The sequence below is a fragment of the Lathamus discolor genome, chromosome Z (assembly GCF_037157495.1).
Source record: "Lathamus discolor isolate bLatDis1 chromosome Z, bLatDis1.hap1, whole genome shotgun sequence".
In the NCBI taxonomy this organism is placed as follows: domain Eukaryota; kingdom Metazoa; phylum Chordata; class Aves; order Psittaciformes; family Psittacidae; genus Lathamus; species Lathamus discolor.
In genome coordinates, this window is record NC_088909.1 from 101961308 (window position 1) to 101976855 (window position 15548).

Here is a 15548-nt window from a genome sequence, read left to right on the forward strand (position 1 = left end):
CAAAGCCAGAAACGCAGCTGGGAGCATCAGCTGCAGTCCAGTTCTGACAAGAAGAATAATTCCAAGGGTTCTTTCCAAACAGGAAGCTGGAGTCAGCAAGCTGTGAGTCCCTTCCAAGCTCTTGGGCTGCCTGTGGCATTAGCACTTCTGTCCTTATTTGTTTTGGCTACTAGATGAGAGCTCAACAAGTCATTGCAAACAATGGTATCTGCTGGCCAGTGAAAGCTTTCACAATTACAGTATGTTTCAAATGAACTAAATCTGTAGTTCATATAGGCTATAAAACACATGCTCTCTGCCATAGATCAGTTACTTGATGTCCATTTTAGACTCATGCAAGTGTGGACATTTGACTAAGTGTGCATGCAGTTCAAGCCTACTTACGTCAGACTCTATTCAAGTGTTTATTATACAAATAGGCACTATATGATGATCTCCTGAGTAACCAAAGGCTGTGAATATTCAGCTAAGCAAGTCTGTATTGTTACTCTCCTAAATATACACCATACTTAACTACATGCCTCAATGACCTTAATGCTTCTTCACAGAACATCAGGACCCACAACAAATGTGATGTGGGCGCTAATATTAACTCTGTTTATCTGGCAGATTATGCTATTAGCATGTGATGCTTTAAATGATGAGAGCTGTTTAAATGAAGAGAGTAAAATTGCACATAATAGACGTTCAGCAGGGTCCAGAAAATGGTTTTGACGTAAACCTCTGTTCGGTTGGGTAGAAATGGGGTATTTGCAGAAGTTTCTTTCTAGGTGAAATGATTTCATTCTCTCTGTCCCTTAAAAATATGTTAATGGACAGAGTAGCTGAGCTTATATGAATTACATCTTGTAGAGTTCAGTTTATAACTGAAACCTTTTAGCTGGGTTTATCAGGATGCAAACACTTCCCCAGTTATCTAACTTTGTGCTTCTTGCTGGCAGGAACAATATTCTTCGAAAAGTATACAAATACCAAATAAACCCTTTCTGAAGGTAAATGTAAAAAATGACAAAAAAATATAATTAAACTGATGCTGTTCATATATTCTAGTTTGACAGTGATAAATGAAATCTTTATATGCAGTATTTTGCAGCCATTAGAATAAAAGTCTCAACCCTTAAAATTACATGAAAAAGCACAGGTTGAATCACAACAGAATGTCCTTGTGAGCTGGGAGCTGCAACAGTAGGTGCGTTTGAAATCAGTACAGAAGGATGTTCAGAGATGAGGAGAGATGAACTGCTGCTGGCTGCTACATAGTCACAACCTGTCTAAAATGGCTGCAGAGACAGTGCAGAGGCCTGGGAGCCAGGAATCCTGGTTTTGTGCTTCCCTGGTGCCACAGATGTTCTATGCGGCTTTAAGGTAAAGCAGTTAGATGGTTTCTCCTGGCAGTAAAACACAACTTATTGTGTAAGAAAGATGGTTTGTGATTATGTCGTTCCTTGAAGAGATAAAATGCTCTTAATAGTGTTCAAAATAGTGATTTTTTTCTTTTTTTTTTTTTTTTTTTTTTGCCTGAGGGTAGAAGCCGTAAGATTTTCTTTGCTAGATGGCTAATTGCACGGATGCCCTGCTCTCCTACACACCAAAGCCCAATAACAGAGAAGTCACTCCTTCCTATAATCACATGAGGGTCAGATAAATGAGCTTTGGGGATGGGATAGCATGGCTAGGAGATTGGAACATGCTTGCTAGAACAAAAAGCCACTTCTGGAGAGGCTTGTAATGTAAGTAGGTGATGTCTTTGGTCAGGACCGAAGCACTTATTCACCCATCCTCCTCTGTGCTAACGAATAGCATGGCACTTCAGTTTGTGGTGTTTTCTGAGGGGAAATGCAAAAAGTAACATCAGTCAGGCCATTGTAAACCTCTCTGTAACTTGTGCAGGCAGTGCTTTGGGTGAGCACTGACCCAGTATGAGCCCTGTGTTGCTGTGCATGCAATGCACTGAGCCCTTGTTGTAGTAGCTCCTGTAGAGGCTAAAAAGCTGTATCCTTGAATAAGAGATGCAAACATTACCTTTGTACTCCCTGTGTCATTTGGCAGTTCTTTATCTGCTCAGGCCTTCTTGAAGCTGAAAGGAGCTAAAACCACCCAAAGCCCATGGTTGTTTGTGCCAGCTATCAGCCATGCCAAAGGGACAGGACACCAGCCAGATCGACAAAACATAAGGAAATGCAGCTACTTGGATGTTTAAAACCTGGTCCAAGAGAGACCTTGGCAGACAGATTTATATGCCTGTTAGCCAGATCTTGCAATTAGATGTAGTTCACTAATTACTCCAAGTTTGGGTGGGTCAGCAAAAGTAATGTACTTAAGCTAAAAATACTATGTCTAGCCCAGGTTGGGAGTTGGATAACTTAGCTATCTGACCATTGTTATAGTTTAGTCCCAGCCAGCAACTAAATACCATGCAATCAGATGCTCAGCCTCTCCCCGAGGTGGGATGGGAAAGAGAATCAGAATAAGGTAAAATTAATGGATTGAGATAAAAACAGTTTAATAATTGAAATGAAGTAAAATATAATAATAATAGAAAAAATTACAACAACAACAGAAATAAAATTCAGGAAACCCAAGTTATGCACAATTGCTCACCATGCGCTGGCCAATGACCAGCCCAGCCCCAAGCAGCAATTGGTGGCTCCCAAACGATTCCCCACAGTTTATATACTGAGCAGGACATTGTATAGAATACCCCTTTGGCTAATTCAGGTCAGCTGCCCTGGCTGTGCTCCCTGCTGACTTCTTGTGCGCCTCCTCAAAGCATGGGAAAGGGACAAGTCCTGGATTTAGAATAATCACTGCTTAGCAACAGCTAAAACATCCCTGTGTTGTTAACATTATTCTCACAGTAAAGCCAAAACAGCCCTGTACTCTAGGAAGAAAAGTAACTATATCCCAGCTGAAACCAGGACATATATCTTAACAGCTTTTCCTGAAGCTAGGAGAAACCATCCTGATTAAGATTCAGATTCAGATGGCCTGTCCTGAATAATCAGCACTAACACCCAGTACCTGTTAGCTTGAAACCATGTTCCCTATATTGAGAGCAGAAAACTGGCCACAGAGAGATCCCTTCTGCTTCTGCTACCTCTGTTTAGTAAAAATAACTTTTATTTTTCTGTTCATTGGGATGCAGGAAGGCACAGCCATCAGCTGCGCTAATGCCACACATGTGGTCACATATACACTCTCCAAATCTCTTCAGGGAGTGGAGTCCTCACCGGGATCAGGATGACTCCAGCACACAGCTTTCTTATACCTCCCTTTCTATACAGCCTGCAGGCAAAGCTCCTATTGATGTATGTACCCTGAAATCTCTCCAAGAAGTGACACAGTCCTCCCTGACAAATACTCTCTGTTAGAGGTGAAAGTTATTGAAGGTTTGAGTGTTAACCAAATGCATGCTAATGTCCCTGAGCTAAATGATGCAAGTGAGCTGAAAGCAGGACTTGGGCTTGAAGAGGAAGTTGTAGTCATGACTTTGTTCTTTTTCCCTCTGTTTGCTCATGACTCTGTTCATCACTCAGTGGGATCTGAACAGACAGATTAATTTTATTTACTGTGTCATTTAAATTCTCAGCTTGCTTGAGAAGGTAGAATTCATCAGGGAATCACTGCAGACCTCAGGCTCTGAAACAGTTCGGCTGACCCTGGGGAACAGAGAGGCAAATACATCCCCAATCTCATCTCATAGACCTTGAAGATGGAAAAATACCACTCTGTCACACTGGATTAATTTCTCTTCCCACTGAAGCAAATCCCATGGACCCACACTGCAGTGTCCCCATAGCAGGAAGCTCCATCTCTCCCTGGTCAGGCAGGTCACAAGCAATTGAGTTAGTGAGGTTCAGCCAGCAGCTTTCAGCAAAGAGACAGGAGCAGTCAGCATCTGCATGCTCCCAACCCACAGAGTGCAAAGGAAGCAAATCAGCCTCATCTGCCACTGAATGGCGTTTGTGCTGATGAGGCTGGCTCAGTTGAAGGGGATGCACGTAGTCAGGGAGCAAAGTGAGAGGCAATGGCAACCTAAAATGCTCGACACCACTGTCTGACCTTAACCAGAGACACTCTGTATCTTGGGACAAATGAGAACCATAGATTTGAGGGATCTGACCCTCCAGATACCTCTTCACCATAGTACAGGGTGATGTTGACTAAATTCGGGGTTGTCTGCTTTGCCTCATATCACACAAAAGAAGCCGGAGACTGAAGCACGTGGCTACTTTTGCCATTTCTGTTTTGCAGCAGAATGTAGGGAAGATCAATGCCCCCACTTCACAGTAACATGTACCAAAGAAGATGTTCAGTTTCTTAAAAACAGCAAGATGTTATTAAAACTGGTTGTGTTTTTGTTTAAACACTGAAACTAGAGAAATAATTTTAAGTATTTATTCTAGTCTGATTTTCGACATAAAGACATCCATGTTAAAAGTCCATTCTGCTTCACATACTCCATTACTATTTTCCCCCATCATAAAGTAGCTAGACACATCCAGCCAGCTGAACAGGTAACCATTTTAAATTGCACTAAACAGCAATGCTTGAAATCATCCATTAGGGCTGTAGCTGTTCCCAGTGGTAAGGGGAGAATTCAGCCCCTCTCAACATTATTTTCTGTAACAGAGGTTCCCTGTGGGACCATGCTTCATTTATCAGCATGCCTGTCCTCTGACACATCCTAAACCTGGTAGGTGAAAGCACACTGGCATGGTTAGCTGAGTGCTTAGTATGCTGGGGCACCATCTTAATGAGGATCTCTGCGTATAGCTATAATACGAGACCTCTTACAGACAGGATGCAAGGCTGGGACAGTTGTGATCCTGATTACATCTGTAAAATGCATTTCCTTTGCTCTGCTATACGTAGGTATTGTTGCTGCCTTACTGAAAGGTTTTGGGGGTTCTCTGGCTGTTGTCTTGTTAACCAGTAGAGCTTACGTTGAAGCAGCACTCAAAACAGATGCTGAATGACTCAGATGGAGTCAGGCTAGCTTGAGGCTAGCATAAAGGTAGCAGCTTGCTCATTGAGCAGATTCATGTTCTTTCTTTAAATTATTTTAATGTCATAAGGGGACAAAGTGTCTTAAAGTGGACAAGAAAGGAAGGGCACGATGTGATGCAGTTGCAGGTCCAGACAAAAGGCTGACCCATGTGCTGTTCAGAGCAGTATTGTGGTGTCAAAAGGACACTGGACCCCCTCCTTACATACAAACGCAGATGTGCACACACATGTATTCCTCTTCTGACACAATGTCCAGGAGTAGCTTAAATGGAACTGGTACAGCTGAATTTCTGTGCGTCATGCTGACAGCACAGCTGTCTGTGTTCACAGAGCTCTCCACTGGAACAGAATCATAGAATAGGATCTTAGACTGGTTTGGGTTGGAAAAGACCTTAAGATCATCACGTTCTAACCCCCCTGCCATAGGCAGGGACACCTCACACTAAAAGAATCTAATGCTGCTTCACTCCACTCAAGCACTGAGCAGGTAGCTTACCTGTGCTGGGTTGACCCTGGCTGGATATCAGGTGCCCATCAAAGAAGCTCTGCCGTTCACTCCTCAGCTGGACAGGGGAGAGAAACTAAAAGCTCATGGGTTGAGGTAAGGATAGGGAGAGAACATTCACCAACTGAACATTCACCAATTACTGTCATGGGCAAAACAGGCTCAGCTCAGGGAAATTAATTTTATTTATTGCCAATCAAATCAGAGCAGGGTAATGAGAAATAAAACCAAGTCATAAAAACACCTTCCGTACCACTCCCTTCTTCCTTGGCTCAACTTCACTCATGATTTCTCTACCTACAACCCCACCAAGCAGAGCAGGGAGATGAAGAATGGGGACTGTGGTCAGTTCAACCAGCCTGGCGATGGTTGGCATTGGCTGTATCAGACATGGGGGAAGCGTCTAACAGCTTCTTACAGAACCCCCCTCTGTAGCCCTGCTGCTACAAAAACCTTGCCCTGCAAATCCAATATATTACTCAATACAGCAACCCTGCTAATGATAAGACAGAATGTTCAGACTCCTAATTGAGCATACTTCCTAATGTCAAAGGCACACACAGCCTGCTTCACGCCCTTCCAATCTCCTCTGCTTTAGGCTGATGCTTCAGAGAAGTGTCTGGAAAATTAGTGGAAAGCCAGCAGGAACCTGGATTTGGTTAAAGCTGTCTCTTCCCCAGCTGTACCTGCACTGCTGGTATTGCTAATGATTGCCTGTTGGCTCTGCAAGCCATCACACATGTACTCACAGTGTGCTTGGTCAACCATAACCATTCCATGGGAAGGGGCGTCACAGGAGGGTGCATATTTCACTAGGTACAATGATACAAAGTAGAACAGCCAAGTAAAATGAAAGCTAATCAACTTATTTCAAATACTTGCAACTGCCATATAAAGAGCAGTATTGAGCTCTGCTGTTACACTGCTCTTTTAGTGCCAGTTATTAGTAATTTCTCTGAAGCAGCTGAAGAGCAGCCTTGTTTCATTCTGGCTTCCCCATCTCCAAGTCTCTATCCTTCACCTTGTATTTCTGCTGTATTAGCTTGTCATTGATCAGCAGCAGCCAACTTATTGAACACAAAATAACACCAGTGGCTTTAAATCACAGTCTTCTGGTGTTTCAGTTGTTCTTTTATGTCCCATTTTCTCTGTTTTTGGCAGGAGTGTCTGTTAACCCTTCTTCGTCGTTCTGGTGCACAAAAGTTGTACAGAATTAGGCAGTTTTGTAGGGCCAGCATCCATTTTCTATTAAGCTGTGTTGCCTTCCCAAAGTTCGCTATGAGTACTGGGGCACTGCAGGCAACACAGGCAGTCACAGACATGGAAACCCTTTCCATACCCAGCACCAGAAACCACCAAGTGCTGAGGACAGACTATGCCTATCCCCTCTGGTGGGACCGTGCTCGCAGTGTTTCAAGCTAAACAGTGGCTTTGCGGCTGGTGGAGGCATATGGGAACACAGGTCTCATCTAAGTCCAATTCGGAATGCCTGACTACCATATTGGAGAGTCTGGGATGACCCAGAAGGAAAGAGCATCTTGGCTTTTCATTCCCAGTGGATTGCCCATATACACAGTTGCCAGGTTTCATACAAAGCTTAGCACAACTGGGTCAGTGGAGGGTTGCAAGCTTAGGATTCATGCTTATGTGGGTGTAGCATCAGCCAATATGGGACACATTTTAAAAAAAAATGCCATTTATGTATCAAGGGTAGGTTGCTGTTCCTACTCTCCCCTTGTCTTTTCTTTCCTGGGTGTGTGTCTAATCGCAGATGCTATGAGAAATACTGATTTCTGAAATTACGGGTGTTTGTTAAAATGCTGGGCCTTGAAAGTAACGTCTTCAGAAGTCACATTTCTAAAAGAACAGAGGGAAAGAGCTCACTGCCTAGAAATAGGGTTTGCAAACTCCAGCTGCTACACCAGAAGGAAACACCACGCAGAAAACAGGCACTGAAAAACTCCTTCCTCCATTTGGATGGACCTGAAGGTTGGTGTGCAAAGCTGGAATTTATAGCCCAGAATTACTGCAAGCAGTGGGCACCGAAAAGCTCCCTTGGGTGATATTGGAAGCAGCAGTAGTTCCTAATACTTGTAAAGCTCAAATACTAGGTTTCCTTGCCTCAAAGCCTGACGTGACTCATGCATATCCCCACCATGTTAGGAACTTTTCCTGACACACCAGGGCTGAGTAGGCTTCCCATCTACCCTGGAAGCAATCACTTTTTAGCCACTAGGGCCGCAGGATTCATAGCATCCAAGAGGGATATGAACTGTTGATTCATGCGTAAGAAATTTGTCTGGGGACACAAGCATGGATGTTCCTACTGCAAATACAATGCATTGGGATTTTTCACTCCAAGCCACTAAATAAGCGAAAGAAAGGGTTAAATAGGAAATCTGGTGCTGTTCAGACCCACATAGTGTGACAGGACTCAGTAATAGCACAGAAATAGTCATGGAGAGACCTACTGAAGGGAAAAGGTGCTTAGCGGAAGTCCCGATTGATCCACTGAATGAGTAATCTGAGTTGGAGAAGAGCGTTAGTGCTTGTACCAGGCAATCAATAGATAGCAGCGAGTGCCGCTCCATTTAAAGGGCTCGGACAGGCCTTAACTGCCTTGACAGAAAATGAAACCTGTAACCTTGTTTTTGAGTCAGGTGCTCTATATGATATACACCCTCTTAAAGCATTGGCGTGTTGTCTCAGCACAATGTATTTGTGATCAGTGATGGAGCTTCTGGTGTGAATGGGTGACAGTTGTGTTGCATTTAGGGCTGTATGCATTTGCCTTCATGAATCACCCTTTATCCCTCTATGTCTGAATACCAAAATTCACATGGCCTGCAAAATGCCAGCCTTTTATGCTGGAAACAGAAATAACCAATGAATTTGCAAGTTCCAGTCCAGAGAAATTACCCTGATTTAAGGTTTTGACTTCAATCTTATATCAGTCTTTGTTGCTCTTGCCTCAGAGAGTTATTAATCCGATCCTTTTCCTGCCAAGTTTAATGAGCATTTATTCACCTCTGCTGTCAGCAGAGCTGAACATGGTTTGTAGGAGTATGTACTCTTCTCTGCAGGTTCCTCTGCCACTCTCATCATCATGAGGCATCTCTGCAGCTTATTTGTCCCTCAAGAAAAGGCAGCCTTGGACATGTGCCCCCTACTCTTACCTGTATGGTAAGGGGGGGGACAGAGACCTTGCACTGGCACACTCTGGTAGGCATGCTGCTTTTCCATGACAAGTGGAGAAAAAGTTCTCTTTTTTTGCGTCTCCAAGGCAAATGAAATCTGCAATATAGCAGCATATTCCACACACCGCAGGGGAAGCAAAATGAATTCACTGTTCAGGTTCCTCAGCAAGCAGTCTGGTAAACCCCTATTATTCAGGCATGCCACCAAATTAGTTACCAACATTTTCTCAACACTCTGGAGAATGTTTTTAATTGGTCCCTTTCCTGTCTTACTGGCTCCACGCTCAGCTTTTCCCTACAAGCCTTGCCTGGTGTTGTGGGATGAGATTGGGGCAGTTAGCTCCACTTTTGCAACTAATTGCTAACTCAACTCAACTGTCTGCCCACAGGAAACAAGGAAGGACTTTGAATCAGAAAGCTGAATATGAGTTTATATGAAAGCCCCATCATCCATGGGCTCCTATCCCTGCTGGAGTCAGGGCTGTATTAATAAGAGAACAGACACTGCATACCTATTTTGCTTTAGGACCTGAATTCTAGTTGTGATCCTGTGGTGAGAAGTTAAAAGAAACAATCTGTCCTAAAAGAGAAGCTAATTTAAATCCCCTTTTACACTGAATACATAAAGTTTGCCATACTGTTGGCTTTAAGGTACATTTCAGCAGTAAATGAAACATATCTGAAAATTTATGCGAACAATATGCTGTTTAAAAATACAATTGCAAAATGTTTCACTTTTTTGTTTGGGGTTTTTTTTAGTAAAGAAAGCATGTTCCCAAGAATCAATGAGATAAAAGAGAAAGGCACACAGGGGACACCACAGGTTACCAGGAGGAGAAGCAGGAAAGACAGCAACACTTTCTGCTGTAGGGTGTGTTGGTCTGGTGAGTTGCTGTCTAGGGAAACAGTAGTAACTCAGGCATGGTGTCAAGCTGGGCTGGACTAACAGTAAATGATGGTGCTGCTTTTCTATCCCCACTGGTCCTCTCTGCAGCAGCCTCAGTAGGAGGAGAAAAGGTAGAAGGATAAATTCCCTTTCCTGGCACAAAGCACAATCTTCTGGTCCATACAGCATCTGGGGGCAGGTACAGACAAGTTCTCTGCTGTTTCTCTGCCTCAGCTGGGTCTGGGTCTCATCCAGAAGCTCCATGAGCATCTTCATGTGGCATTCTCAACAAGCTACTGTGAGTCAAGGTACATTAGTTTTACCCCTCGTGACTTTGGACAGAGTGGGACACAGCTCATCCTGCCTTTGCAGTGTCCCTCCTTGGGAGGTGGATAGCTTACATACTTTGCTATTAATTCTGCTATGCCTTTTGCAGCTGTCAGATCTGGGTTTCTACAGCTGTATGATGGCCAGGCAGGCTGTTGCCCTGATTTTGCTTTTCCCTTTGTATTCCATATGCAGAGAAGCAGAGAGAGCTGGCTCGGAAGGGCTCCCTGAAGAATGGCAACATGGGAAGCCCAGTTAATCAGCAGCCCAAGAAGAACAATGTGATGGCACGAACAAGGTAAGGGACTAGAAGAGGACTCAGCTGAGCTCTAAGCTGCAATCCCTAATGGCCTTAGAATGGGCAAGGTCATGTCCATCACCATTTGACCCCTGCCAGACATGTTGGGAAAGCAGTGCTGGCCCTTCCTGAAGCTGGCAGGCCCCAGTGCTGTGCTGCATCCCATGCCCTGGGGATTTGCAGGGACTGCTGAGCCCAGGACCAGTGACACTGCAGCCCAGCCTGGTCAAAGTCTGGGGTTTGATATGGCTGTCTTGCATGTTTTGTGTAGCCTCATGTAACATGTAAACCTGCCAGGTGGAGAGAGCACGATGCTGTTTCATGTAACACAAATTGGTTTAGAGCTTAGTTCTGCTTTGGCTGCTTTTATCACAGTGGTACCCTTGCTCCTTTTCAGTGTGCCCCCTTCCCCGTACTGACAGACTTCATTAAGGCTTGTAAATAATCAATGTCTTTGCCATATGGCTTTGCCATATACCTCCTCCACACTTTGAATAGCATGGCCATACATCACTGGAGCTGCTTTGGCACTTTTCTGTATGACAGTATCAGACAGTGCTGCAGACTGCTGTGAACAAAGATTCCTAGATGACTACTTTGTTTTAGAGTATTTCCATTTTTTTCATGCAAGCTCCAGTACACCAATGTATGACTTACCTGCATTCAGGAGGCAGGAACCCCTCTGAGCCCATGGGACTGCATGCTTTGCATGCAGTTAGAAAGGTGGCAAGTTTTAGTACAGGATCTCACTTAAAAAGACAGAAGAATCTGCATGAATGCTGGGTATTTACTGATGAATGGGAAAGTTGCATAGATTACTATGTATTAAGTAGAACAGGAGCTGCAGGTCAGACCCTCTCTGTATGCAACACATCCAACAGATGAAGTTCCTTGTTCCCACTAATTCCCCAAACCCAAACTAGTAGTCATAAATCATGCCAGGACTTTGTCAAGTTTTATTCTGTAAGCCTCTGCGATATTGGAATATACTGCATTGCTCCCGGCTCTGAGTTTGGCTGTTGAAACCATACAAAGGAGCCAGGCCCTTCGTGGTAGCAAGAAATTCAGCAAATGCAGGGTTTTCCATGCCCACTCTTCCTCCTTGTCTTCCAAATACAAGCTGGAAAGACTTGGCTTTTTTTCGCAATAGGCTGTGTGCTAGATTCCCAAGAGAAATCACAGTAGACTTGTCACTTGAGAGATTCAGAGGCACTGAAATTAGCACAGGAAGATAGTAAGGGAGAGAAGATGGAATAAGTACAGGTGCCTACCTGTAAAATCAGTGACTTCTGCTTGGTGAGGCTGTTTCTGAGCTGCTGATGAAAGAAGTGATTTGAGTGGGGAAGAGGAAAGCAGTGACAGTGACACCTATTGACAAAAGCTTTCAGCAGGCAGCTAAGTTTTATTCCACTGGGGACATGTGAGCACTGTTCAGAAGACATTTAGACCCCTCTGCAGCCAATCATAGCCTCCTGGCACTAGCCTTGCTTTTCTTAGTTACTTTTGACGCATCTTTTTAGAAGCATCCCTTGGAATCTGCAAAACAGAGGTTTGCAGCCACTGCTTTAGCCAGCTTTATTGTTCCTATATGGCTGGGAGGTTCTGGCACAGAGTCTCACCAGTCCAAGTACCTTCATCCCTCAGCTTCCTTGGCTTTCTGGGATCCAAGCTGTACCACTAGCACAGCCCTAATAATACCTGGGAATGGTTCGGTCTCTTTTGCCACAGACAGGACAACCCAAGGAATGCAGAAATGGCACAAGTTTGTTCAAGCAGCTTCTTTTCATAGTGTAACGGTTGCAGTATAACAGAAGATACACTGCAAAACATCCAGGTTATATTTCAAGTCTTAACTGTTGGCCTTCTCTGGTCTCTGCATGAGGAAAATAAAATAAATAAATAAATGAAGCCATTTCCCCCCTTGTAAGAGTTCTGCTGTTCTCATCAAATATGTTTTCCTTCATTCAGGCAAACCACATTGCCTCTTCTAGTCTTTACTCCACCGCCTCCTCCTTCCCCAAGGCTTCTGTTCTTCTGTATTATCTGTATGGATTTCTGACATCCGCTTCTAGTTCCAGGTTGACTTCACCATTCGTTCTTCTCCTGGAGCAAGTGCACAGCCAACCTTAGAGGTGAAAGGATCTGGACCAGTAACACACTCAGTCTTGCTAAGAGCAAATAAAATGTGACCAACGTTGGGGTGATGCTGGCACACATGCTGTGAGCACAGGCAGAGCTCTCACCACTTGGGCACAGCCAGATATTGCAGTCTCCTCTGAAGATAACCTAAACTCAGATATATGTCGTAACATATTTCATGTTAAGTGAGCAAAGGCACTGAGACAAGAAGCTCATACTGGGACAGTTGCAGATGAAAGCAGCTACAACTGCTACCCAGCTATCCAGTGGGTAGCTATCCAGTTGTAGCTATCCAGCTACAACTGCTACAACTGCTATCCAGTGGGAAGCGAAAATAAGGACAATCAGGATGTGAGGGAAAGAGACATTATCACAGTTTTTGTCTGTTGCAGAAAGACTGAATTTCTGTGTTACTGAGAAGAAAAAAAAGATATTTCTTAAGAAAAAGATGTAGCAATTTATATTTTTTGTTGTTGTTGTTGTTAAATATGTAGCACCACAAAGGGTTCTTCTCTTTGATCCCTTGATAATGCTTCATTCACTGTTGGAATAGTAACAATCATTAGTGAGTATATATGGATCAGAGACTTGAAAACTGGAGAGCGAGACTGAAAGTCAATACTTCTGATATCTGTATGGAAAGGCTGCTGCTGCCAGATCACATCTTCTGTTTCAGTCCTCTTTGCTTCTTGAGTTCCTTCCTATGTGCTTCAAGAGCAGAAGAATCATCCCAGTGCTACCAGAAGGGTTATTGAATTTTGCAAGTGGGTCCCATTTTCTTCAGTCCCCTGGTGCAGCAAGTTGGAAATGATGCATCAATTTGTAAATTGATTTCTTTAATCTTGTGTTTCAGTCAACACAGGAAGAAGATACAAGTAGTCGTGAACTTATATATCTGCTTTGTGATAACACTTGATATATTGACTCTCTCTAACTCTACTCCTCTTCAGTTCCTGGCAGGCCTTTGTATTGCTAAAATTGTAGTGGCATCCTGAAATTTTCTGAGCAGAAACAGAAAAACATTTCAGGTAGTTAGAGAGCAGTTGGAGCATGGATGAGATGGTTTATCATCTTTAAATTTCTATCTCCCAAACTAAGTGAAGCATCACTGTGCATCATTGCATGTTGTTAAAGACCAGTTCTTCATCTGGGAGAGAACCCAGGTTAACCCACTGAACAAGCTGATTTTCATCACTTTCGCGGTTCCCACCTGCTGAACACACAGTCTTACTCCATTTTCTTTGTTTGTTTGATCTTATGTTAAATATGAACCGAAGTCTTTGTGCATTTTTGTGGGTGAAAGAACCCTGTTGTGAACTAGATACCGTTGTATTAATGTATTTTCTTTATCCTAGGAGCTCTGAAGCCTGTATTCCATTTTACACACTCTCTCAGGCAATTAAAGGTGCAAAGTCATTGTCAGCCTTTGTAACACTCCTGATGAAGTGAAAGTCATTATAAAATAATGGTATTTGAAAAAGTGCTAGGCTGAGTGGGCTCTTATGCTGCACCCACCAGCTCATACATCTCATATTTCTAAACTTAGGACTGAGACCTCAGAAGAGCTCAGCTGTGGGAGGCTAGATAGGGACTCAAGCAGAAAGACTAAATCCCTGATTTCCAGCAGGAGAATAGCAGGAGCACTGAGCCCCTGCCTTTCCATAGGCAGCCTCCTTCTCCTGTTTACTTATTGCTTGTGTCATGTACTCATTGCTGGAAAAAAATAACACAAAAACCAGCAATCTGATAAGACAGGCAGTGCTAGCTAGTTCACCAGAATGAAGGTGGAGTGTCCCAATGTTTTATTTAACCAGGGAAGAGCATGTCCCCAGCGCATGTCCAGCATTCATCTGTGGGAAATTGCGCAAAGCTACCCAGAGACACAGCTTGCTTTCTCCGATTTGCACCCATTTAAACATCTTCATTGATAAGGGAGGGCTTGCAATGAAGTGGGATGGAGAAAGCCTAAGTATCATATAGCTTTGCTGTAGACTGTATGTGGTACAGAGCTTTACTGTGTGGTTAATGGACATTTAATTGTTTCAGGCTTGTTGTTCCCAATAAAGGCTATTCGTCATTAGACCAGAGTCCAGATGAAAAGCCGCTGGTTGCCCTGGATACGGACAGGTACGCAAAGTGCGAAGACACTATACATTATGGGGCTATAAAGTTTTCATGCCAGAGTGCAACACTGAAGCTAACTCTTTTGTGGACCACTCATTTTCTTCCCTGCTGTGCCCTCTGGCATATGCCATAACTGGTCTCTATGTGTAAACAAGTAGGAAGAGACATGAGTAAGGAGCACTGTGATGGAAACATATGAGGGTCACAGATGAAAGTTGCTTTCCAAGCCCCCTTGAGGTAACTTCTCTGTGCCTGAAGGACAGTTTCACGTGAGACAGATAGGTCTAACCATGGAATATGTGTCTCTTTAATTGCTCTCTTCTTTGCTCTATCTTGTCCTTCCCTGCAGTGATGACGACTTTGACATGTCCAGATATTCCTCCTCAGGATACTCATCAGCTGAGGTGAGTTACACTCTCCTATGTATCCTTGCCATGAATGATAATAGTAGAGCATCCAGAAACAGCTTAGAATGGGCTTGTACTGCCAGAAATGGCTACACAACAGATTTACCAGCAGTTGTAGACTGTGAGTCTGGAAGGGGCTATTGCAGAAATTGTGTCATGTTTCTTTCTTCCCTGGTGATCCAGTTGGCTCCATCCCCACACTTCTGTGGCACAGAGATCTGCCTGTTGGCTGTTTTCACAGCTACCTTTGGCTTCACTCAGGCTTTTCCCAGTTCTGCTTATTCCTGTGGTGTTGGTCCATGTGGTACAGAAGCATAAACTTGGCTGTCATGCCAGCTTAGCAGCCATATGCTTGCTAAGGATGCAAATAAAGGTTCTGAGGGTGTGCTGTGATTTCCAGTTCTTGGGGCACTCAGGGTCACCCAGTGTGTGTTCGTCCAGAGCAGAGACCAGATCAAATGATCTGGGCCAACTGTGGGCCCTGATAAAGTGTGGTTCACCCAGATCTCGTTAGACAGCTCTTGAAACTGAGATTACAAAGAGGCAAAAGGCTTTACCACCTTTCAAGTGCTATAGGGTGCCCCAGCCTGTGAGACGAGTGCCTCTCTGCCAGTTGGTTTATTAACGTTATTATTACATCAGTTTAAATCAAGGT

At 43.8% G+C, this 15548-nt stretch overlaps 1 protein-coding gene across 3 annotated transcripts in view; it reads left to right on the forward strand.

Annotated features, from left to right (window-relative positions):
- Positions 1–15548, forward strand: part of FAM219A (family with sequence similarity 219 member A) — a 94082-nt gene that overhangs the window by 69676 nt on the left and 8858 nt on the right. For all 3 annotated transcript variants that reach the window (XM_065663118.1, XM_065663119.1, XM_065663120.1), the window contains exons 3-5: positions 10121–10223; positions 14409–14489; positions 14836–14890. In XM_065663118.1, coding sequence (XP_065519190.1) covers positions 10121–10223; positions 14409–14489; positions 14836–14890 — 239 coding nt within the window. The remainder of the gene's footprint in view (positions 1–10120; positions 10224–14408; positions 14490–14835; positions 14891–15548) is intronic.